The 25,835-nt window shown below is 35.3% G+C and overlaps 1 protein-coding gene across 2 annotated transcripts in view; it reads right to left on the bottom strand.

Annotated features, from left to right (window-relative positions):
• The window catches only part of LOC106085572 (ras GTPase-activating protein 1), a 43,551-nt gene extending 17,823 nt beyond the window's left edge, over positions 1-25,728 (bottom strand). Inside the window, exons 1-2 of one of the 2 annotated variants that reach the window (XM_013249882.2) lie at positions 25,270-25,728; positions 20,105-20,341 (exon numbers count right to left, since the gene is read on the bottom strand). In XM_013249882.2, coding sequence (XP_013105336.1) covers positions 20,105-20,341; positions 25,270-25,330 — 298 coding nt within the window. In that variant the 5' untranslated portion in view covers positions 25,331-25,728. The remainder of the gene's footprint in view (positions 1-20,104; positions 20,342-25,269) is intronic. The other variant, XM_013249895.2, reaches the window with a different exon arrangement.
• Between the last annotated feature and the right edge of the window lie 107 nt (positions 25,729-25,835).

The raw sequence follows: 25,835 nt of genomic DNA, 5'->3' as shown, positions 1-25,835 counted from the left end.
AAACATGCAGGGTATCGAAGCTATTGAAAATCGCTGCAAAAAATGTAATGAGCTAAAAGGAAATTGTGTGGCAAACCAAAAGAAATTTTTCCTTAAATTATTTGTACTTCGGTTACTTTTGGGACCGCCCTCGTACACATTCGAAATTAGTAGCATTCTCATCTTCCGAAAAAATGTTGAATTTCAGTCTTATTCTACTTTTTTCTCTACTTATGATTTATTCCAATAACTACAAAACAACAACACGGCAACACCGTGCACTTATCAAAATAGTAATAATAAATAATAAGAAAACAATAGCACTAAAAACAAAAAAAAACACACACTGAAACCCTCATATCACACCAAGTGATGATACATAGAAATCTTAGCACTAATAATGTATAGATGGGTACAGAGAGTGAGAGCAAAGAAATCATAAAGAAAGTCAACCCAAAGATACAAACTGCCTTCGTGAGTGAGGATAGGGTGTTATGGCTTTTGGTTGGGTGTGCGTGGGGAGTTAGTAATTTATTGCGCACTAATGAGAGAGTTTTTGTGTGATAAAAATCATCAAAACAATAAACAATCGTAGGAATTGCACACACACTCAATCAAATGACATATGTACATACATGCCCCACAATATCAAACATAAGAATATGGGTTCCGTGTTCGTAAAGTGTGTGTTTTTGTATATTAGAAAACAACAGAGGTCAGAGTGGTGAAAAGAAGCGTTCACATTAGAATGCCCACAATAAATAGTTTACCCATTTACTGCAACATTAAGAGGCTCTCGTTTTTTATACTCTGGGGCATACATAAGCATTCTATTTGGCAAGTAGTCAGAAATGTCTGTTAATGTATTGGAACACAACATAAAATTCCATAGGGAAAACAAGAATTACCTTTTCCTAATAGTATAAGCATGTATACAAATACATTAAAAGTGGAAAAATATACAAAAGACATGGATGATTTATGTGCCATGTATTTTCATAGCAAACCGAGAAACAAATAAAGTTGTAAGTTTAATTCTCCGCTAAAATTCTCGGCGGTTTGTAAGAAAAATAACAAACTACTGTGATTTAAAATATCGTCAACTTTACATGGAAAGTTCACAAACTATTGTGAATAATGAATTCACCTCAACCTAAAGACAATGTAAAGGCAAATCGTATAAGTGTTTCCAGCATTCACTTAACAAGTCTAAACCAAACGATCAGCCAACATGCAATTTTAATGAATTTTCGTCATAAAGCTTGTCATTGCAAACGTTTTTCTTGCTTGCTTGCAAAGTGCGTTTGTCCATATCAATACACAAAATTTGTTAACATTCACAATAGGCAAATTTTGACAATCTTAATGATGTTAATGGGGTATATTCACTTTGTTTTTGTAAATGACTTAACCTTCTATTAGTGAATCCAGGGGCCGAATTACCGCATACGAGAACGATTAAAAAATGATATTGAAAGTGTATAATGAATGTTATTATATACGAGATGAAATTACATACGAAATGAAAGGTATTCAAAAGTAAAGTACAAATCTGACATCAAAATTTATTCTTTGGTGTCAATCTGGTGTCTGATTTTCCGATTTGGACAATATGGATATCAAAAGGTATTTTAAAGTAAAGTAAGAATCTGGTATAAAAATGTACTTCTTGGTGTTTGTGACACTTTCCCACCCCCCCAAAACCACTCGACAGGACATATTTACCGATTGGGACAATATGGGTATCAAATAAAAGGCGTTTGCAAGTTAAGTACATATCTGTTATAAGAATTTGGTCCAAGGTGTCTATGGGGCCTCCCCAATCTTAAAAACCCCAAAACGGGCATGAATTTCTAACATCAAAAATGGGTATCAAATCTGGTATACACATTTGGCAGAGTCCAGCTACGGCCCAGCCACTAAATGCCCTTAAATAGGACGTGTAGTTCTATCAAGATAATATGAGAATTAAAAGAAAGGTCTATGACAGTACAGTTCGAATCTAGTTTTTATATAAGGATCCAAGTATGTGGGTCACGTCCAGCCATTCAGCTGGATGGGTATATCGCCTTCCCCCTATATTAAGCAAAAAAAAGGAATTAAAAATAATATTTAAGGCCGATCAGGATAGAATAGGACAGCAATAAAAGGCCATTGGTAGTAGAGTACACTTTTAACCCTCAAATTGGGATGACGATATGGGGCTCAAATGAAAGATATTTAAGACTGGAGCACGAATCTGATATGTGGGCGTCCACCTCACCCCCAAAAATACCCCCATATCGAATATATTTACCGACCATAGCAATATAATGCTGAAATGAAAGGTATTTTGGAATAGAGCTCTAAAATGATATCCACATTGGGGCGAAATATCTGAAAGGCCATACCTGCACCCTAAAACAGAACATATTTCCTGACCGTGCCAGTATAGGGCTAAGATAAAACAAGAGTGAAAGAAGGTGAAGCGGAGCGGGCCCTGTCCAGCTATTTTTTTATAAATTTTGATTTTTTTCACTAAAAAATGGTTTGTTTTCTAAATTTTCAAAATTTTGTTCTTCTTTAAAGATTGGTTTTTTCTTCTTCAAAATGGTTCTCTACATTGTTGTTTGTCTTTCCAAGCATATGTATTAAATTAATTTGAATTTCTTTACCAAACCAAGGCAATTTGACCTATAACCACCACCACATGGTGGCTGCTATCCTAGACAAGATTTATTTATTTATGTTTTTATTATAAAAAATGTCTCCGCTATTTCTAAATAATTAAAGGCAATCTAATGCAATAATTGATTTCTATTTTACAAAGTTGTTCGAAATCCCAACTAAATAAATTTCATGGAAATAACAACCACAATAGCACACATTCAGTGAGAATGAGAATTTCTAAATAACTGGGGAAAATTTATGGGAATTATTCGGGGAACTTGTGACCCCTAAGATGTTCAATAATTTATGGTAACAAAAAAAAAGAGGAAAGAAAAAATAAACTAAAGAAAATCGAAGCAATGTTTTAAACATTAAATAAAAATTAAGTAAATATAAACATTTGAAAAAACAGATGATCATTGGGGGATTTTTCTATCTTTTCTGTGGTAAATTCACTTTCTTCCCCCCTCTCTCTCTCTCTCTTATTATATGGTGAACAAAACTCTCTAGGGTCATTAACATCTCTTTTCATAAACAAAAACAATTTCTTTCCATTGAATTAAAGTGGTGGACATTAAATTAATGCCTTTTGCTGTATTCCCAATTAATTATGCAACAAAAATAAATTTAAAAAAATTACTGCTTACTACAAAAACTGCAAATTAACATGAAAATGGTTTTTATTCATTGACATTAAAAAAAAACAAAAGGTTTCTTTTTAACTAAATTAGCAATTCAATTTCGTTTGCAATTACAGGCCCATGGTATGGGGTATAGCGGGCATTGAGTAATTTGTTATATTGCCTTAGCATTTGTCTTTCACTTTACAACTTCCTCTCACTCTCTCTCTCCCGCCTGCCTCTCACTATGCTGTCATTGTTTTTATCATACAACCAAGTGACACAATGATATGACACAGATGTCAATTAAGTTTCATTAGTTGCCACCTGATTACTAATGTTATTAACATTACCTTACACTGCCACCGCCGCTGGCGCATCGTCAACATAGAGCGCTGGCAGTCAGCATCAGCATCATTGACAATAGCCTCACAATCATAGGCTTCGTGTTTATGGGCGCTAGCTTAATGGGCACAGTGTTTTGAAATACAAGTCATTAGGGGATAATGAAGCGAAATTGTTGTTGCTAAGAGAACAAACAATACACCACATAGAAAAATCTGAACCAGAATTGAAGACACAACATAACAATAAAATTGACATAGAGCTGATTGGGGAGCCCAGTTCATGCGACATTTTTTTTAAGCGGTTTTTATAACGATGCAGCAACATGGCACTGTTATTGAGCTAAGTACAACATCTATATAAAGTTATCACATTCTCTTCGTCTAAATTCCTATACAAAGAAAAGGACTTAACCCGGTTGGACACGTAACTGCTTAATTTCGCTCCAATATGAAAATAAGAAAATAAAACAATCCACTTTATGTTTTAATGCAAGATTTTATTGATGACTAAAGCCTAATACAGACTTCATTCACAGCGAAAATGCCTACTAGGCTAGGTTGAAAAGAGGGTGCAGATATTAATCCGCCCCATGTCACTATGGACATACACCTAAGCCAGTAATCGGCTTGTTGTGCGCTCTAAAAACTATAAAATAGCCTCTAAAAAGAAAATTTTAAGTTAGGAATTCCGTGAATTCCTACTTACTAAATTCTTAATTGTTTTCAATACCACTCCCCCAAGTTGGTTCATGCCTGGTATTGTGTCTCCACCTAAGTGCCGGTATCTGTTAGACTCGAAAGCCGGGCAATGACAAAGGAAATGGTCCAACGTTTCATCATCTTCCCCGCATGCCCTACACATGCTATCACTTTCCGCACCGATTTTACATGAGTGAGCACGTAGTCCTATGCTTCCCGTTATGATAGCAATAGTTATACTGACCTCCTTCTTACTTCCTTCCAGTAATAGCCTCGCCTTTTCACAATCTGGATCCCTCCATAGGATTTTCGGCTTCGGGTTAACCAAGTTTATTGGCGGCAGTAATCTGGCCTTCACCGCCAAATTGTCTGCCCTTTTATTTCCCCTTACTCCGTTATGGCCCGGCATCCAAACGATGCGGATTTTGCCATCCTCAAAGAAGTCGTTAATCTCCTTCTTACCCCGCAAGACTGTTCGTGACCTTACCGTTCTGGTTGTTATTGCCCTTATGGCAATTTTACTGTCGGATCTCCTCCTGCAGGATCGTATTATGGTCAGGCAGTTTAAAACAGATCTCAGTCCCTGGGTTCCCAAGGTTAACCCCAGTCCGCCTCTGTCCTCTAGCATTAATCCATCCGTGCAACATGATCTTCCGGATGGCAATACTAGGGTTCCGTTTAATCCGAGACTGTGCCGATGGCAGCAGTAGTATTCGATCAGAAACCTCTTCCCTTCCTTCCAGGTTTCCTATTGTTGCCTCGATTATACCGCGATGGTATGGGCTGCTCCCATGCTCAATCCATTCTCATAAGTCTCATAGCCACAGTGGCTGCCTCACACTTGATCTGTATGTCAATGGGTCGGATATCTAGAATAGTCTCCAGTGCCCTAGTGGGCGTGGTCCTCATCGCTCCGCCTATACCATGACAACATGTTCTCTGAACCTGTTGTATGGTGCTTATGTTGCACTTTTTCGCAATAGCAGTCCAATAAACTAATGAGGCGTAAGTAAGTGTAGGTCTAATCACGCTCCTGTAGAGCCAGTGGACTATTCTCGGATTCAGGCCCCATTTCGAGCCTACGGCCCGTCTACATAGTGCCCAATATCTGTGATCCTTCGCAGTACGCTCCTGAATGGGACACTTCCAATTCAGTTTCCTATCCAAGATCACACCAAAGTATTTGACCTTGTCAGATATCCAAATCGTTTTATTGAGGAAACGTGGTGTGTTAAATTGGCCCACCTTCGTCTTCCTCGTGAACAGGCATATTTCAGTCTTCTCTGGGTTAACATTGAGACCTCTGGGTCTAGCCCAGTGATATGCATCGTTTGGATTCTTACCCCTTAGAAGCATTATGACATCGTCTGCGTAGCAAACGGGTTCAAATCCCTCCTCAGTCAGCATCCGTAATAGGCCATTTATGGTGGTCATCATAGAAGTGGCGATAAAATGCTCCCCTGTGGCGTGCCTTGTGCCACTTTATGCCATGGGACACACAATTTATCAACCTGTTCCTTAGCGTATGGGTTTTCCAGAAAATGCCTCTTAAATTATTGCGAAATTCGACGGACTCTTGTCTTTGTCAGAACACAAACAAAAGTCAAACAACAACACACAACAGTATGGAAGCAGAGTTGATTCGTGACAGATGATATATAATCATGATAATGCATTGTGGCGTAGTCATCTAATTAGTGTGAAATAGGATAATTCCACAAAACACTGCAGATGGCGTTCTTAAGATAATGCTGCTGGCTGGAGTCGCTCGCTGTTGAAGTGGTTTCAACATGAGCTTTTTTCTGTTGATTTAATAATTAACGTTCATCCCAATGGAAGAAAAAAAAATGTCAATTATTTTTTAATTCCTTTTTTAACCTATCATTTTATAATCATATTCAATTCTTTTCACTGTGCCATTTATTTAGCAACAAACACAACCTGCCTTCATTCCAGGTTTTTCTAAATTTCAAAGGCTACACAACAACTACCAGTAATAAAACATTGATGTACAACAAATAGCATTATGCATTCTGTAGACATGATGACTACACTGCTACTTTTCATATATATTTGTTTCTTTTTCAATCTTTAAGTCATGATTATATATAGAGCCGTTGACGCTGCACTTCCCTTTGGCAACAGTGGTTGAGGGATATCAAAACAAAATAGAAGAAAAGAGACCAAGCCTAAGATGAGCAGAGAGAGTATAACTGACAGACCAAATGACAACTGTAACCAATTTAATTACAAAGTTCTCAAACTAATAGAAATTCTAGAGGGAATTACGGGAAATTAAAATGTCTTAATAAATGAGTAGTAAAATGAAAAAAAAAAAAAACAAAAAAAAACAACGATTACAGTCTTAAACATTTAGAACTAAATAGGGGTGTATTAAAGGATTGCTCTCAAAGAAAACAAAAAGAGATGAGGATGAAGCTAAACTATAAGGTTGTTAAGATCAAGCTAGGAGCTTCAATTTACAAACTCTATTCAAGTTTTAAAAGATTTTGGACTTATCGACCTATGTTTCATATAGTACTGATATCAATTTTAATTAAGCCTAGGTCAGTTTTCGAGTAAGATATCCATATTTACCATACTGAAAAGTAAACAAAATCCCCATTTAAATCCAGAGTTTGTAAGGCAAAAACAAAACTCGACTAAGGAAATCTCCATGGCAGACTGATGGACTGGAATTTCATTGTTTTATCTCTCAGTTTTGCAAAATAAACAAAAAAAGTAGTGAAACCAAACAACACGACCCATTGCATTTTTCTTACTACAATACAAAAACTTAATTAAGAAAAATAATAACTATAATAATAGGAAATATTGCACATGAAAAATAAATGATAACACACTCATACATAAAGAAAAAAAAGCAGAAAATAAACAATGGATGCAGAGAAAGAAACTTCGAATATGGCAAACATAAAGGCTTCAGTCACTGAGTGGGGCATAATACAAGTGTGGACAACCGCAAAATAATCGACCAATCAACTGCTTGACTGGCTTACTGGCTAAGGAGGCAAAACAAAAGAAAAATCAGCATTCAACCTAAATGATGGTCGCTGGCTGGGTCACAGACATTTTCACAGTATAACCCAAGATTTACGGGATACTGCCACTGCGGTGATAATTGCGATAATTGTCCAACTAAAGCCAATGAAGGAGATGCTGTAAGACTATTTCTGCTATGGTCTCAATATAAAGGTTACAATGTAAGGCTGTGCAGATAAAAAAAGAGGAATTGTCATACAAAATAGAAAATAGTTTGAATTTGTCAAAAATTTTTTAAATAAAAAAAAATGTTGACAAAATTTCCCACAAAAATTTAATTTTGACAGAATTTCCTACAAAAATTATTTTTTACAAAATTCCAATAAAAATTTAAATTTGACAAAATTTCCCATAGAAATGAAAAATTCTTGTAAAAAATGTTGATAAAATCGCATTCAAAATGAAATCTTGACAGAATTTTCCATACAAATTAAATTTTGACAAAGTTTCTAATAAAAATAAAATTTTTACCAAATTCCCTATAAAAATTAATTTTTGACAAAATTTCCAAAAAAAATAAAATATTGACATAATTCCCCAAAAAAATTATTTTTTGACAAAATCTTATATATAAAAATTAATTTGCGTTTGTTTGTATGTATGTTCCGTATAGACTCAAAAAGGGCTGATCCGACCGATTTTCTTGAAATTTTCACAGAAGGGGAGCGGACACTTCCACTTATCCTAATTTTTGGAAATGCCAGATTTCGGAGATGGGTTTAGCGATTTTAGCGAAATTTTGTGTGCTCTCTTATAGTAACCTAAAAACGAAAATGTTATGTCCAAATTTTGGGTGGGTACCTAGGGGGGCCGCCCCACCCTACCTACCTACCAAATATATATATAGACCAATCACGACAATATGGGACTCAAATGAAGGGTATTTAAGATAAGAAAACGTATCTGATATCCAATTGTCGGTCAAAGTGTTTGGGGGACCACCCCAACGGCCATAACCCCCCTTAATCGGACATATTTACCCACCATGGCAATATGGGACTCAAATGAAAGGTCTTTGCGGGTAGAATACGAATCTGATATCCAAATGGGGGTCCAAGTTTCTGGGGGTCCATCCCTTCTCAAATAGAAAACGAATATGTTATCCAGTTTTAAGGCCAATGACAAAAGGGGTTCAAATAAATGATATTTGAAAGAAGAGCTCGATACTGATTTATTTTCAGGGCTAAGTGTTTGGCGGACCACCATGCTCCCTACATCGGACATGAAAGGTATTGGGGAGTAGAGCATGAAATTGGCACCCATTTTTGGGATCAATTTTCTTAGATTTTACCCCTTTCCCAAAACACCTACAAACAGCAGTTATTTACTGACTATCACAATATGGGGCTAAAACAAAGGATATTTGGAAGTAGAATACGAATCTGATATCCAAATGTGGGACCATGTGTTTGGGGCACAGCCCCTTCCCCAAAACAACCCCCAAAATATTACAAATTTACCGACCATGGTCATATGTGTCTCAAATATAAGGTACCGGAGATTAGAAAACGAATTTGATAACCAATTCTTCGGCCAAGTGTTTGGAGACGCTTCATCCCATAAACTTCCTTTAGTTCTATGGCAATATGAGGTTTATATAAATGGTATTTGAAAGTAGAGCACGATGCTTATATATTTGTTTTCAGAGCTAAGTGCCTGGGGGACCACCTCACCCCCGAAACCACCCCCAAATCGGACTTCATGAGAATATCGGGCTCTCATAAAGTCTTTTAAGAGTGGAGTACGTCTTATATCCAAACTAAAACACTTCGAGCGAATTTATAGACCAATAAATATCATATGGGATTAGATAAAGTGATTTATATTGTTCTACTGTTAGTCAAGCAATATACATTTACTATTTTCGTAGCATGGTATCCACTTAAAGCTCTTTAATTGTCGAAAATAAATATTCAAAGGATAATTTTGTTCCATATAAAGTAAAAGAAGGCGCAGCGAAGCGTGACTGGTTCAGCTAGTTTCCTATAAAAACTAAAATTTGACAAAATTTCCTATAAAAACTAAATGTTGACAAAACATTGTTCAAAATGAAATCTTGGCAAAATTTTCTATAGACAAGAAATTTTGACACAATTTCATATATTAAATAGACAAAAAAAAATTAAAAAATTCCCTATAGACAAGAAATTTTGACAAAATTTCTTATAGACAAGAAATGGACAACATTTCCTATAGAAAAGGGATTTTGGAAAAACTTCCTATTGACAAGAAATTTTGACACAATTTTCTACAGACCAGAAATTTTGACACAATTTCCTATCGAAAAGGAATTTTGACACAATTTCCTATAGAAAAGGAATTTTGACAAAATTTCCTATAGAAAAGGAATTTTGACAAAATTTCCTATAGATAAGGAATTTTGGAAATTTTCCTATAGACAAGAAATTTTGAAAAAAATTTCTATAGACAAGAAATTTCGACAAAATTTTCTATAGACAAGAAGTTTTGACAAAAATTTCCCATAGACAAGAAATTATGACAAAATTTCCTATTGACAAGAAATTGTAACAAAATTTCCTATTGACAAGAAATTTTCTATAGACCAAAAGTTTGACAATACTTTCTATAGACCAAAATATTTGCTAAATTTTCTATAAACTAAAGATTTTGACAAAATTTTCTATAGACCAAAGATTTTGACAAAATTTTCTATATTTAGGAATTAGACAAGAAATTTTAACAAAATTTCCTCAAGAAATAAAATGTTGGCAAAATAGTCCGCAAAATTAAATATTAATAAAAATTCCTATATAAAATAAAATGTTTACAAAATTTTCTGTAAAAATAAAAATTTTCTATAAAAAAAAATTTTTACTTTTTCTAAAAATAAATGTTTTCCTTACTATTTTTATGGCAATTTAATTTTGACGAAATAGCCTATTGACTGCCAGACATTGTCCCTAAAAAAAATTCAATTCAATATTTTATGGCTTGTAAATTCAATACAATTTCATATTGAAAGTCAATAAAATACATTTACCAAATACAGCACGTGCTACAAACAAAGTGGATGGTCAAGAATAAAAATACAAAAAAAACCATAAACAATACCTCATCCCCTCCACTCTTGGCCACCAGCACCACAATAGGGCTTAATGTCATCAGTTTAGACTTGTAAATATTTACGGTTGTAATGGCACACGTTAGGTATGTAGCTACCATAAGGTCTGTCCAACAACCAGTAAATGGCAAAACCACAAGAAAAAAGTATCACAAGCCATGGACGGATGGATCGAGCCTATAAGCTTCCCTTGTTTGGTAGGGTCTCTTTTCTGTTTTTACTTTATTTGGTCATGACTTCCTTCTTTGGTAAAAGCAAAAACCATGGTTCATCAAATATTCAAAAACAAAATATGGACAATATTTTTCAGTAGTTATTGTTGCTATGCATTTTAATTAGTTTAATTTTTTATTGTTCATTTAAAAAACTGTTAAAATTTTCAAAGTTTCTATAAAATGTTAATACCTATTTTCAATAAAAGCAAAATATAAACACATCTGTAAATAGATATGCTGCGAAAATCAAATTGTGTTTACCATTTTTTACAACAAAAGTCAAACAGCTGATTTGATATCTAACCTCTCTCTCCCCCCTCTCTTTCTCACAATCTGTAAACAAAATCAAAGAGTACAACTTGTAAACACAGCCATCATCGCCCGCATAATTGCAAGACAAAAAACGAAAGTAGGAAATTGTTTACATTGTACGAATTTATGTTTCATTTGTTAACAGATGTTAACAACTGTGCTTCACAACAACAATGAAAAGAAGAAGAAAAAAAACAAACAGCAACAAAAAGTAGACAAAACATGTTGCTGAAGGAGAAAAAGTGAATACCCTCATAATTTGCATTCTATGTTTATTTATTCATAAATACTTCTCTCTCATTTTAGTATTTGGCCACAACTGTGAGTTGGGGTGATGGAAGGTCTGTTACTGTTAACATCGAAGTCACCAGCTATACGGCTGGTGTTTGGTGTGAAAAAGTAGTTCAAAGATTTCATTTCCATGCAATTTATTTTTATTGTCATTTCGTCAATACCTACAGAGAAGACCGACCGGCAAGAGCAGCAGCAACAACAACACCATTAGAAGCAGCATACAGTTTGTTTTTCATATCTTTTATATGCATGTATGTCAGACTTTGTTAGGTTTCTCTCTTGTTGATAAGCTCTAAACCCCCAAAACATGCCAAAGAAGACGAAGAACTCTGGAAAAATGTGTCATAAACAATACTATTGTAAAGTCTCCTCCCTTAGACTCAGATCTAGGGAGGGCAAAAAGCATTGCATTTCAAAATAAACAAACAAACAGACTAGGAGCCATGGAAGTCAATAATCTTCATCAACAATGTGTTGATGACAACGGACAGTAGCAGCAAATACTACAAATAAATCTGGCAGTTTGGCTTTTCATCATGTCTCATGGGAGGCGTGATGGTGATGGTAATGGTGGCGGAGTATTAACTTGGGAATATGAAACACTACTGCTAGTGTTATACACTACCGACTACAACTGAGTCACATGCAATGGAGTAGGATGAGTGCATTTGACTTTCAAATGCCTTCTGCCACTTCTCTCCTTTTTTGTGGATTGCTTCACATGCATCAAAAAAGAAAAGATTCCTTCTTTAGGTTAGCTTTCAGTGAAGCTCACTTGGTTTTAGTTTTCCATTGTTATCATTTTATTTTATTATTATTATTATCATCTTTGAATGTTGACGCTCTTTGTTATTATTTTTTAATGTATGTATATATGTGGGGATATACAATATGACCGATTGACTGGAGTGTTACCAAGGCTGTCGAACTGATTACACCACTTAATGAAAATTTTGCTAGAAAATATAGAAAAACCAGGACATTCCATTATCCCACTGAATAGGGGTCACATCTAGTCCAAATAAAAGTTTAATTTTGAAATTTACCAATCTAATGAAGTATTCTAAACAGTATAACTTTGTTATGGGTTCCTATGGTACAATAGCTCCAAAATACATAAAAAGAAGGAACTTTTTCCATTTCCTTTAAAAAAGTTTTGACCGTTTTAATTTTATAAATGTATTGGGTTGGCCAAAAAGTAATTGCGGATTTTTCATATAGTCGGCGTTGACAAATTTTTTCACAGCTTGTGACTCTGTAATTGCATTCTTTCTTCTGTCAGTTATCAGCTGTTACTTTTAGCTTGCTTTAGAAAAAAAGTGTAAAAAAAGTATATTTGATTAAAGTTCATTCTAAGTTTTATTAAAAATGCATTTACTTTCTTTTAAAAAATCCGCAATTACTTTTTGGGCAACCCAATATTATGAACTACTAAAGCTCCGGTACGGGATAACTATGAGCACCACACAGGCTGGAACTTTGAGCTCCGATCTGTGTTGCTTATTGTTTTCAAGAGAAGCTTAGCTGCGAGCTACCGTCCACAGACTGCGGATAGTGGAATGCTCCTTACGTAGAAGCTGCAATGGCAGTCGCGGACAATCAACGGCATCGAGCGGAACGTAGTTGTTGTTGTAGTAGCAGCAGTGTGTTGTACACTGAGGCGTCAGCTCTTGCCGACGAAGGACTCCATCGGATCAATCCAGTACGTACAACCGGGATCAAAAAGATTCTAAAGCAGGCTGTTAAAACATTAAAGGGTTTAATGAACGATGAGCAGTAAATAAACACGGAAAATTTTCTTGAATAGAAATTTCCTCTAATAGGAAATATGAAACAGATTGTCATAAATTCACAATAGTTGTTATTGTAGCCACATGCTTACATATATATGGGGTAGCAAACCTTGGCAGAGGGAATGAATTCACAATAGTTGTTGCTGTATTAACCCTCTCATGCCCGATTTTGCATAAATGCAACATTGTGTTTATGAGCGTCTAAGTACCGCGGTTTTACACATTTTTCTTTGATTCTTTTGCAAAAATATAGCCTCATGTGTTTTTAAAGCTTACAGCTGAGAAGTTGATAGTTGTCTGTGTCACGTGCAGTAGTAGCTTGCTATTAGCTATTATCCCGAGAGCGAAGTTGACAAATACGTTTTGCAAAAAAAGTTGTTTTTTAACACTTTTAAAAAACATGAATATAATTAATTCATCTTAAAACCAAGTTCAATAGCCTAATTAACAGAGGTAAATTAGTAATTAAAAAACCCCGGAGTGTAAAGATTATTTGCAAATGTAAATAATTTTGTAAATGTGATGTTGCGTATATGCAACATTGGTCAATTGAGATAATTTTCGAAAAACAAAAACTTCTTTAGCCCCTAGAGGGCGCATTTCTTATCCGAATTGGCTGAAATTTTCCATGAGATGTTTTGTTTTGGCATCCAATAGCTTAACTAAGAATGGTCAATATCAGTTCATAACATGATACAGCTGCCATATAAACCGATATCGGAGCTTGACTTCTTGAACCTCTAGAGTGCGCAATTCTTTTCCGATTTGGCTCAAATTTTGCACGACAAGTTTTGCTATTACTTCCAACGGGCGTGCCAAGTATGGTTCAAATTGGTTTATAACCTGATATAGCTCCTATATAAACCGACCGCCCGATTTGAATATAAGATTCGAACCAGGCCGATCGTAACTTGTTTTCTGATATTCTCGCCAGGATTAGAACCCAGGCGTTCAGCGTAATAGGCAGACATGGTAACCTCTGCGCTACGGTGGCCTCCCATACTGCACATAGTGTACTTGTGAAGAGCATGCAAAATCTATACGATTTGATGGAAATAATCATTGGCTGGAATGAGGAAAAAGGCGCAGATGTAGTATGCAACATCGGGTTTCCAAGCTGTAAATGCAGCAAATACAGTATAAACTTGTGATCCAATACTCAAAAAATTCTTTTTCATAAATTGAATAATAAAATAAATACTCGGCAATTCGAAAATGAACAACTTGTATTTAAATTTAACACCGTTGTCCAATTTTGCATATACGCAACATCCTGTAGCTCTTGAACCAGGGCACCTAGGACATTACATTTTTTCAGTTAATTTTGAGGTTAACTCTCTCTCATATGTCTAGTCAAAAAATGTTAGCCACGCCCATTTTAATTCGGGCATAACAGGTTTAATAAAATATACAAAATTGAAATACTGGTACTTCAAGCCGTATTTGAAAAAGGATGTGAACATTTGGTAAGGAAAATTTACTGATATTTTTTACCATTCACAATAGGCAGATTTTTTCAAAAAAATCTCATATCGTCCCCAGTTGAAACCATCCCGTCTTGTCTACTAATCTGAGGAGGCTTTCTAGAGACACGTCTGATAGAACAACCAGATCGAAGAAAACCTCCACCCCCTGGTGGAAAGCCTGTGCCTCTGTAAACCCGAACATGAACAAAGCTGGTGCTTAATCGTCATAAAAACAAATTCTGGAGATTAATTATACGTGATCGAGTGCGCTTTCATATCGAATGCAATTTCAACTCCTATTTAATGGATTTTATAACACCTGTATACACATTCTAATGTAATTTTTTTTATAAATTGAAACCGATTTCAAAAATTCGCTTTCAATAAAGAAATGCTTAATTCACAATAGAGTAATTCGGTGATTCGCCTGATTTAATCATCCTGTGCACCGCCATATGGCCTATCAGTTACAACACTTGTAGTAGTTCGCAATGACCTCCTATCAAAATTCAGCAGCTCCTTCGCCGTTCTACAGTCGATTGTTTGTATATTTTTAACTTTTCTTGGTTCATATATATTTTTTTTTCTAAAATTACTTTCGAACAAAATAAAGTGATAATTGCAATATTTTCAAAAACCCTCATCATTAGCTCCTTTTTTAAATAAACACATCCAATTATACGCTCACTGCTTATTATTTGGCATTGCTGAGCAAATGGCATAAATATTTTGTCATTTTAATGACATTCTATGGAGAAGAAACTGGTTTCAGATTTTAAACATTTAAAATACTCGTTACCACATCTCACAATATTCTTCTCCCCTATCAAAAGTCCAAAGAGTATTATCTGAATGCTAATGTTTGAAATGTCGTTACGCGATTATGGTCATCATACAAAAAATTCCTTGCTTTGCCCTCTACTACTACTACTATTAGCCAGGCAGCCAATCAGTCTCGTCTAGGTTGCGGTTAACCACTAAAAACAAAATCCTATAAATAAATGGAAGCAAGTGTGAGTAACTGCTCATTAGAAGAAAGGCATGGCATGACGAGTTCTATGGAGAGCTGCTATTAGAGATTTTCTTTTGAAATGATTTCAACGCCTCTAAATTTTGGCCAAGCTCAAAGGACGACTATTCGTTTGTAGTTTCAATGTGTCCATGTCTAAAAGTTTCAAAAGTATCATACTTTTTGAGGTTATTATCTCACATTAACAGCCAAGCGAAACGAGTAAACGCTTCTTTAACTTTAAGTGTTAATTTGAATAACTACTGGTGAGTTTGTATGTGAGATTGTGTTTTGAGAATCCTTTACTTGCCCATGTTGTTTTCTACCGTTCAGTCGTTTGCGCGAAATCTTTATGTTTACCTATGACAGCATAGCAGCAAAGAATAGTATCTTTTAAATGTCACCCCATCACAACTGCTGGGGAATAATGTTTTGCAAAACATTCGCTGGTTTCTTCCCTGCCTTCCTGGCAGTATAAGAAAAGCATTCTGGCTTATGTTTGCCTTCTAAGCAGTTTATATGTATATTTAGTTTCCTTTCCCAGTTATTTAAAATGATTGTGAATTTGTACGTATGCCTGTGGATTCGGCCCGCCTTTTAGTGAATCCGCTTTATGTCCATCTGGCCCCCTCTGTTTTACGCGCTGCCTCTCATTGTGGAGTCACAGTTTTGTGTGTTAAGTGCTTTTGCTGGGATTTGTTTAGTCTTTGCCTTCTTCCTTCGTCATCGTCATCGTAATCATCATCAACATCATCTCCCTTCGCCCATTGTGTTATTTTGTAGCATAAAAGCGGCGGCAAGAAACGGCATATTTCCGAGTGATTCATGCATAGCTAACCGCCCGTTCCACCAAGCACACTTTCACACACACACAATTTACCTTACGATTCTTTGGACGACAACGACAACGGGGCATTCGCGCCTCACGTTGGTAGACAGACGGGGCCAGTGAGCCAAAGCAAGGCATTTTTGTTTAATATGGCATTATTTGCATACAAATATGAGAGACGAGTTCCCGCCGTCTTGCTGGAATTGGAACAATATGCAAAGCAAGCGACAGATCGTCGGACAAGCGGGCCAGCCGAAAGACAGCCAGACAGGCCTACAACAGCCAAGAGTTGTTTCATACAAAGCCAACAAACCATCAACAAAATGCCAGCAAGTAGAATGTTGAGTGAAACTTAATTGTGTAGCACTATTTAAAGCAACATTTTGAAAAAGGTATTTTCCTCGCCTCATTCTCTTTTTCTCTCACACAAACCCTTTTTGATGTGATAATTAAAATAAAACCTTTAACAAGGATTTAAACATCATACTTTAAGCTAGTCAGGAATTATGAGGTTTTTGTTTTGTGTTTTGTTAGCTTTCACGATTTTTTCTTCCCTTTTCCGTTTTTTTCTTGGCAAAGGAAGTTGTAGGGTTCTTTGCGCCGCGAATAAATGGCAACAGTTTCATTGTTTTCGTGAATATAGAGAGGATTTAGTTTTTTCTCTACTTCCGCTTTCCTGGGTTATTGTTACTTTGGGTTAGTGCCTTCCCAAAGTTATTATATATGATATTTTCATTCATATGAGGCTTGAGAAAGTTTGGAAAGAAAAATTTTAAATTAAGTATTCTACATTTATTGTATGATTGCTTAGATTCCCCAATAGTAAAGGGAAAAAATCTACCTTAAGAAATATTCTTAATGAGATTCTATTCCAAAGCAAGCCTTATAGAACAAAATTGAAAGATAAATCTTTTTTTGGAGCAGCAAAAGATGAAGATTCAGCCATAAATTAGGCCTATATACCCATGTCAGCCGGTTGTACTTATCGGATTAACCCCATGTAGTCCTTTATCGGCAAGGGCTGCCGACCCAGTGTACAACTCAACTAAAGCAACAACAAATTCTATATATAAAAGTGTAGTGATATCTGAAGATGTGTCTTTATAGGAGCTGTATACCAATGTGGCTCCACATTCGACAGTTTATGTTTGATTTGAAAACTTAGGAAAACGACATCAGAAAATTTACATTATTTTTGCATACATACTTGTTTGAAAATAAACAGCTAAACTTGTGCTGTTGTTGCTTGCGTTTTTTTTGTAATTTTTTATTATAACCTATATATTTAGATATGTAAGTACTGTATGTAAAAGTTAAAAATACGGTACAATGAGTTAAACAGCTGTTCTTAAAATTATATCAAGCATTCAGAATAACGGTATGATTAACACTATTGTGAATGATCAATTACAACTGTTGCTTGTGTACATATATGCAAAAGCTTTCTTTGTAAATGATGGATAATGGTAAAGAAAATTTTATGATGATATATAAAGAAAAATTCGTGAATTAATGGCTAAAATACCTTCAGCCCAGTAATGACTTCGACCGAACAACTTTAAAAACGCATTATAAAGAGAATGGCGGCGAAGAAATACGAACACATTCTGTAGAAATGGTACTGCGCTCTATGAGCAAAATATATGCAGCATGTGGCTACGTCAGTATAAATTTTAAAATCTCCCATTCGAGGATGTGCTGTTTATAAATATTGCCAAATTCGATGGTTATAAGATCTAAAAAGAATGTCTGTTGATCATAGTACAATTAGGAGAGAGCGTAACTAGCCCAACGAGTGTTCCATGATTGGCAAATGTCATAACTGCAAATATCAAAGTGGTTTTAGAAATAAGCTTTGCTTTACAATTTATCTTCTTCAAATGTGGTTTATATTTGTATTTTTATTATAACAACACGGTTTTGTTGCTTATGAGAAGAATATCGGATTAAATGAGAGGAATATCGGATCACAAGCATTTGACATTTAGAGTTATTGCAAACACTAAACACTACTAGCTGTTCGCATGACCTCACCTAATAAGTGGATCCTGTCTGTTGATCCTAATTGTAAATAGTATAGATTTTTGAATTTAATGAAATGATCCACAAAGCACCGTGAACACGAACAGTCACTGCTCTGACCGGCGATAAACAATGACAAAAACAATCCTTAAGCTACCAAAGGGAGATTTGTGATAAACAGACTACTACCGCCGACACACACTGACTGTATTCGGTCCTTCATTCCCTTCATTCACGACGAAAAGAACTAGCGATAATTTAGCCATAATGTTCGAAAATCGGACACTGACCAGACGAATACACAGATTCTGGGATCCTCAGAATCATATGTGGCACTCTTGTAGGGCGGATGACAGTTTAACTTCGGGATAGTTCAATAAATCAATCCTTTAAACGTTTTTCGACAAACCTCTCATTCAAATTTCATCGAAATCCAAAGCCCTCAAGAATTTGAATTATGTGGGTACAAACAGAATGACAAGTTGCTCCCACCATTGTATAAGGTATAAAAGTAAGAAGTAGGGTTTTTATACCCACCACCGTAGGATGGGGTATATTCATTTTGTCATTCCGTTTGCAACACATCTTAATATCCTTTTCCGACCCTATAAAATAGGGTCTTAGGCCCATAAAAGCCACATTTATTATCCGATTTTGCTAAAATTTGGGACAGTGAGTTGTGTTAGGCCCTTCAACATCCTATATCAATTTGGATGGAATTGGTCCAGATTTGGATATAGCTGCCATATAGACCGATCTCTCGATTTAAGGCTTTGGGCCCATAAAAGGTTCATTTATTGTCCGATGTCGCCGAAAAATGGAACAGTGAGTTAAATTAAGCCCCTCGACATATTTCTGCAATTTTGCCCAGGTTGATCAAGATTTGCATATAGCTGCCTTATAGACCGATCTTTTGATTTAAGGTTTTGGACCCATAAAGGCGCATTTATTGTCCGATGTCGCCGAAATTTAGGACATTAGTTGTGTTGGGCCCTTCGACATCCTTCTTCAATTTTGCTCAGATCGGTCCAGATTTGAATATAGCTGACATATAGACCGATCTCTCGATTTAAAAATTTGGGGCCATAAGAGGCGCACTTATTGTCCGATTTCGCCGAAATTTGGGACATTGAGTTGTGTTAGGCTCTTCTATATTTTACTGCAACTTGGCCCAAATCGGTCCAGATTTGAATATAGCTGCCATATAGACTGATCTCTCGATATAAAGTCTTGGCACATAAAAAGCGCAATAATAATCAGATTTCACTAAAATTTGATACAGTGACTTACGTTAGGCTTTTCGATATCCGTGTCCTATAAGGTAAAAAGATCAATATCTTTTTATACACAATTGAACAATGACTTGTACTTATTAGTATTTGGTCCAAATCGGGATATAGTTCGATATAGCTGCTATGGGGCATACGGTATGCATTTTTCACTGGATTTTGACGAAAGGAGGTTTACATGCACATGGTGGGTATCCAAAGTTCGGCCCGGCCGAACTTATCGTCTTATTACTTGTTTTCTTTTGCTAGTAACAAGAAACAAATTTACTAGTTTCTCATTACTTCATATTTCTAGAATATTTTCTTTGTTTTGGATTTCTGTTAAAAAAATCTTTCAAATAAAAAACAAATTGCAATATTTTCTTCATTTTAAAAAAGTACTAAAAATTTTAATAATATATAGTATTTATGTATGTAGCTTATTTCTTTAACTTACCATTAATCAAATTCATTCCATCGAATTCATCTTGATCCAATTCCTGTTGCAAATCGCCCATATCGAAGGCAACACCGCCGCCACCTCCACCACCAACAGCAGCCGTGTTCATGCCACCAACAAAATTATTAATGCCTCCCCCAAATGCAGCTAAATTACCATCATCCGAGCCGCCAATCGGTGAACCAAGCTTGTCCTTTTGTATGACAACATCCACGTTGCCCAGGCGCATCAAATCTGCCATTTTGGGAGGCAATGGTAATATATTGGGTAGAATTTTGAATGATTTTTATCACAACACGTTGGGGGGGAGAAAATAGGGGAATCAATTAGCCTTTTGAAGGGATATTTTGTATTGAATGAGCCAGTAGCGCTCCCTAATATATGACACACAAATGACCAGCTAGTTTGTATGTAGTTGCTAAGACGACAGACAATATTGTTAATGATAATGAGTGTGGTTGTTAGTTAGCACAAGACGTTGTTCGTTTCGTTTGACGCGCTTAAATACTTTGGTTTATTCTTATGTGTGCGCTTTGTATTATTGGCAAATGAAGATGATTATGCCGGTGATTAATGTATTGATCCTCTGTCTCTCTCTCTCTCTTTTCACTTGCTTGACAAACAAAGAAAAAGGGTGTTAAGACCCGTTGCTCCTATGGTGATTTGCAAGATTTCCCTTGAATTCGATCGTTGTAAGATAGCTTGGCGTTTTGTTTTTATTGTTTTTTTATGGCAGTGTTTTTTGTGCTTTATAGTAGTCTGTTTTTGGCACGCTTTGGCTTTAATTGAGGTTGACTTGTTAGTTTAATGATTTATGTATATCCTTCGTCTGCTCTTCTCCATTTCCTTCTTCCACGTTGTATGCTTAAAGCTTTAGTATACACTTCCTTTTTGCTTTCGTTGTTCGAAGGCAACATTCCTCTCAAGTGCCATAAGAATGTTAAACAAACGCCTTCGGTCTGTTGCTCTTCTTTCTTATACTGTTGTTGTGGGTGGATCCTCGTTGCCAGCAATATGAAAACTGTGAAAGGCAACAAGCGGGCTCTTATGTTTTCTTTCGTTTTTTTTTTTTTTTTTTGCTTTTATAGGCTTGCCTTATTGCTTAGTGTCAAGAGATTGTTGTGACAATTCTTATGTAGCTTGAGGATGTGTGCAGCCAGGGACTAAAACTTTCAATGGCACTGAGTGGACCCGAGTACTATCTCTATGGTCAGACAATGGTTGAGAATAGTTTCAAGTTATTATTGTTTACCGGATAATTGGACAATAGCAATGGTGCAACAAGCTACCGTTAATTGTCCAATATTCAAAAGAAGGGAAATGTAGGCACACTAATTATGATGGCCCCATTTTAAAGCTATTCTCTTCTAGTAGCAATGATGAAGCAGATATTTTACGTCGCGGAGTAAGATAATTGCAAATGCTGATGATGATATCACTGATAGTGTTAATGAAGAAGCGTTATATTATGTATCTGTGGTATTGTTTTTTTTAAGCTAGTGCGTTGGGTTAGAATGGAATAAGCTGTTGGAACTCCAATTAGTAAGTAGTGGCGCAAAAGTAATGCAATGAATGGATTGGTGGTGCAAAACTGCAAATGAAGAAATAGGAAAAATGTTTACATGTTACCTAGGACGACATAAATCAATTGTTATATTATTGCAATCACATAAAAAACTTAGTTGCGGAAAAAGTTTAAACTGGGAGGCCAACAAAACAAATTAAAAAGTATGACAGCATATTACAAATACTGCAAACACATTAATTTATTTATATCAACATATAATTATAAAAGATGAGCACATAATAAGAACAAATCAAAAATCAATTGGAACAAAAGGTAGGTACAAGGTGGCAAACATAAATCGTATTTAAATTAATCTCGCAGCTAATGTAAGTTGAACAATTCAAAATAAGAACGTAAATAGAGCTATCGTGAATGAGTAACAATATTTTTTCAATCAATTAATGTGTTATTTTGTTTATATCAACATATTACAACAAAGATGAGCATATTAAAAAATAAATAAGTCTATAATAAATTGGAACTCAAGATAGGTTGGTACAATGTGGCAGAAAAATTCATATTTTAATTGATGTCTGCTGTTGTATCGTAGATAATTTAAAATAGCGAAGCTATTGTGAATGACGCTTTTTTTCATTTAAACGATTGTATGAACTATTGGGTTGCCCAAAAAGTAATTGCGGATTTTTTAAAAGTAAATGCATTTTTGATAAAACTTTAAATGAACTTTAATAAAATATACTTTTTTACACTTTTTTTCTAAAGCAAGCTAAAAGTAAAAGCTGATAACCGACAGAAGAAAGAATGCAATTACAGAGTTACAATCTGTGAAAAAATTTGTCAACGCTGACTATATGAAAAATCCGCAATTACTTTTTGGGCAACACAATACACAGCTAATTTATAAAAGGACACAGAGAAATTGGCTTAACTAACTATGGCACAGGGTTGAACAAACAGTTTTTTAGTTTAGTTACCTATATACCAATATCATATTCTCTATATTTCATACCATACAGAGCTTATCATTTTTGTTCACGAACCAATGATAACTTTACCGTTACTCACGACCAGTGTTGCCACTCTTGAAAATTATTTCCTACCAAAATTTAAGAAAAATTCTACCAATCCCGATCAAATATTCAACAAGACAAAAATGCGGTATGTGGTTTTTATACCCACCTACGAAAAGTTGGCAGTTTTGCAATTCTTTATGGAACACATTAAATTATATATTTTCAACGCTGCAAAGTAATACTATATCGTCGTTATTCTTATAAGATGTAGACATGTCCGTCCGCCTTTATACTGATCTCTCGATAAGAAAAAATTTAATATTGCTTATTGGTAATTATTAAATATGTCTCAATACAGAAAACTCGACAAATGAAGTTGCAATTTTCTACATTAGAAGGTAAGAGCAAAATTTGCGGAATTATTTGGAAAATCTTGATAAATTAAAACATTATATCCTTCCAGACACCAAGAAAAGAGCAATTATCGGGTTCTTAACAGTTTTGATGGATTCATCCTCATCGGAGAGCTACGATGAAACCAACACTGTTCCTTTGAATTTGTTAAGGAGGGAAGATGCTGTCATGGGATTGAGTGGGCTTTGCACCTTCCAAGGGAATTGGGCAGTTAAACAAGTGACGCACAGTCGGTTTAGAAAAAATTTGTGCAAATTAGTCTACCAATGATAACAAAGTGTCCGTAGCCGCCACATGACCGAATAGAAAGCTCCCTTAGTCTCACATTAGTGTTCGTAGCAATTTATCTATCCACAATGTCCAAAAGCATTAAATGGTTAGTTCAATGTATCTTTCTCAGCACAACATGTGTACGTGTACGGTGATGGTATATAGAGCAGTTGTAGTCCTATGCAGCCTTCGAAATGCATGCTGATGCTAAGCGAATGGAAATTGTTCAACGTGAGGAGTAGTCCCTCGTGTATCTTGGCTACTGATGAGAGAAGGGAGATCGGTCTGTACGACTCCCCCTTGCTCGTGTCCTTTTCAGGTTTCAGTAGCGGGAACAGACTGTCCATCCTCCAAACATCGGGTACTATAATAGTGTTCAGATAGGCTTAGGACTGGTGAAAGGTAATCGACTCCAGGCATATCCAAAATTAACTTGGTATTTATATGTTTAAAAAAACCTACCAAAAATTGAGGTCAGCCTACCAAGAGAATAAAAACCTACCAATTTTGGTAGGAAGCTACCAAAAACGGCAACACTGCTCACGACACCCAGGCAGCCATTAAATCTCTGGACAACGAATTTCTTAATTGTAAACCCGGCCTCGACTCTCGCAGATTTTTATGGTTGCCGAACCGCAGAGATATCCAATGGAATTGTGGAGTAGATGAGTTAGCAAAGCTAGGAAATGCTTTACACTTTCCAAGGGAATTGAAATCTTTGGGTATGCCTCTGACACCATTCAATCACAAATCGAAGAAGATTTCTTCTAGCGATTCGTACTTGTGCGTTTCCCCTCGAATGTTTTCCTACAATTCATTTTTCGGTCCTCCCTGTTTGCGCAAAACCATTGACAGATGTCTAATATAAAGCTTAGGGTTTGTTTTTGTAATCCTATAAACTACAGTTTCAATTGAATATATATTCCTATTGCAAACAGAAATAAATCAGATAATTTCTTTCCTGCTACCATTGTTAATGAAGCTTTTACAATTACTGTATAACGTAACGCCAAAATAAAACCAAAAAAAACATTGAAACAACACGCACTATAACACCCTGTGAAGTTTTATAAAAAAAAATTGTTTTTAGAACAAAAACGTGAGCCTTTATTTTCTTGTTTTCATGCCTTGTCTCATTTTTCATTCTTCTGCTTAACACAAATAAAAATGTAAACAAAACTTTTCAGGGGGTTGTATTGAATATAAACTTTGTGGTTTATCAAAAGAGGCAGGAGAGGCAAAGCAAAAGACAAGCAGGCGCACAAAAACACACAAAATAAAGGCGAAAAGACGACGCCAAAAATATGAAATTTTTTTGTCTCGCCGATTAAACAAAATTGCAACCAAATAATGAAAAGCAGCAAAAAACGATGAATGACAGTCAATGAGTTTCTGCGTTGCCGAATGACTAATAAATGAGGAATGGGTGTAAAGACGAGTAGGTGATGTGGGGGGTAGCACAAATGTTTGAATGTATGTTCGATATCTCATGACCATGGTAATTGGAAACGTAGTACCGTGCTGTATATATTAAGCCTTAGTATTTTCTTTACGTTATCGATACAATAATGCCATACAATTAACTAATTTTCATAAAATTGCTTATTGTTATTTTGCATAAGCCTCTAATGACCAACATAGATCTTCGCCCACATCAAAAACACATTCTTTTGTACAAATAAACATTTTCTTGTTCTCTCTCTCTCCCTCTCTTTCGTATGTAAGTAACAATGTATGATACATGCTGAAGAATAAAATGTAACCAGAAAACTACTAAAGAAGTAGATAAAAAAAACCCCAAAGACCACACCGGAAGAAATGCAAGACAATCCAATAAGAAAAAAAGTATGATTGATTGTGGATAAAACCAATAACATTTGGTTCTTTATATACACATGTGTAAATATTATTTTCCTTAAACATCTTATTGAACTCACCTCCAAGTGTCACCGATAAGCGTTTTGGCCAATCCCTTAATTGTTTTTGTAAACTTTGCATAGGACCAACATTTAATCAAACCCCACAAAATAATTCCTTCTTTGATTTGGGTGCTGTTTTCATAAAATCTTTTTTATTTTCATTTGTAGCACTCACAGCTTTTTTTATTATTTTTCAATTATTATTTATTCTTTTTTCGCATTCACATATTTTTTATCTATGAAGATATACAAAACACGAAACACAAAAGACCGACCGACCGACGTCGACGTCCGACCAGCCAAAGACAAAATTAGCCACAGCTTTTCGCAATAATAATCTTATATCTTCAATCTTATAATCTTCAATACATCAATACAAACTTGTTTCGAAGTATTTGTACTTTGTCTTATTCTCAATAAACACTTAAACACTTAATTTTAATTTTCAGTTCTTCACTTTACTTCACACTTTGATTGAAATTGAATTCGATTTTAGAGAAATGAAAAAATCGATATCTCGCTGAACGATAAATTAAACTTAGATTAGTTGATAGGGGGCCTTCAGATAATTTGACATTCGCGAC

Source organism: Stomoxys calcitrans, chromosome 4 (assembly GCF_963082655.1).
Source record: "Stomoxys calcitrans chromosome 4, idStoCalc2.1, whole genome shotgun sequence".
In the NCBI taxonomy this organism is placed as follows: domain Eukaryota; kingdom Metazoa; phylum Arthropoda; class Insecta; order Diptera; family Muscidae; genus Stomoxys; species Stomoxys calcitrans.
The sequence above is the reverse complement of the archived record's forward strand: the minus strand, read 5'-3'. Positions and strand labels throughout refer to the sequence as shown.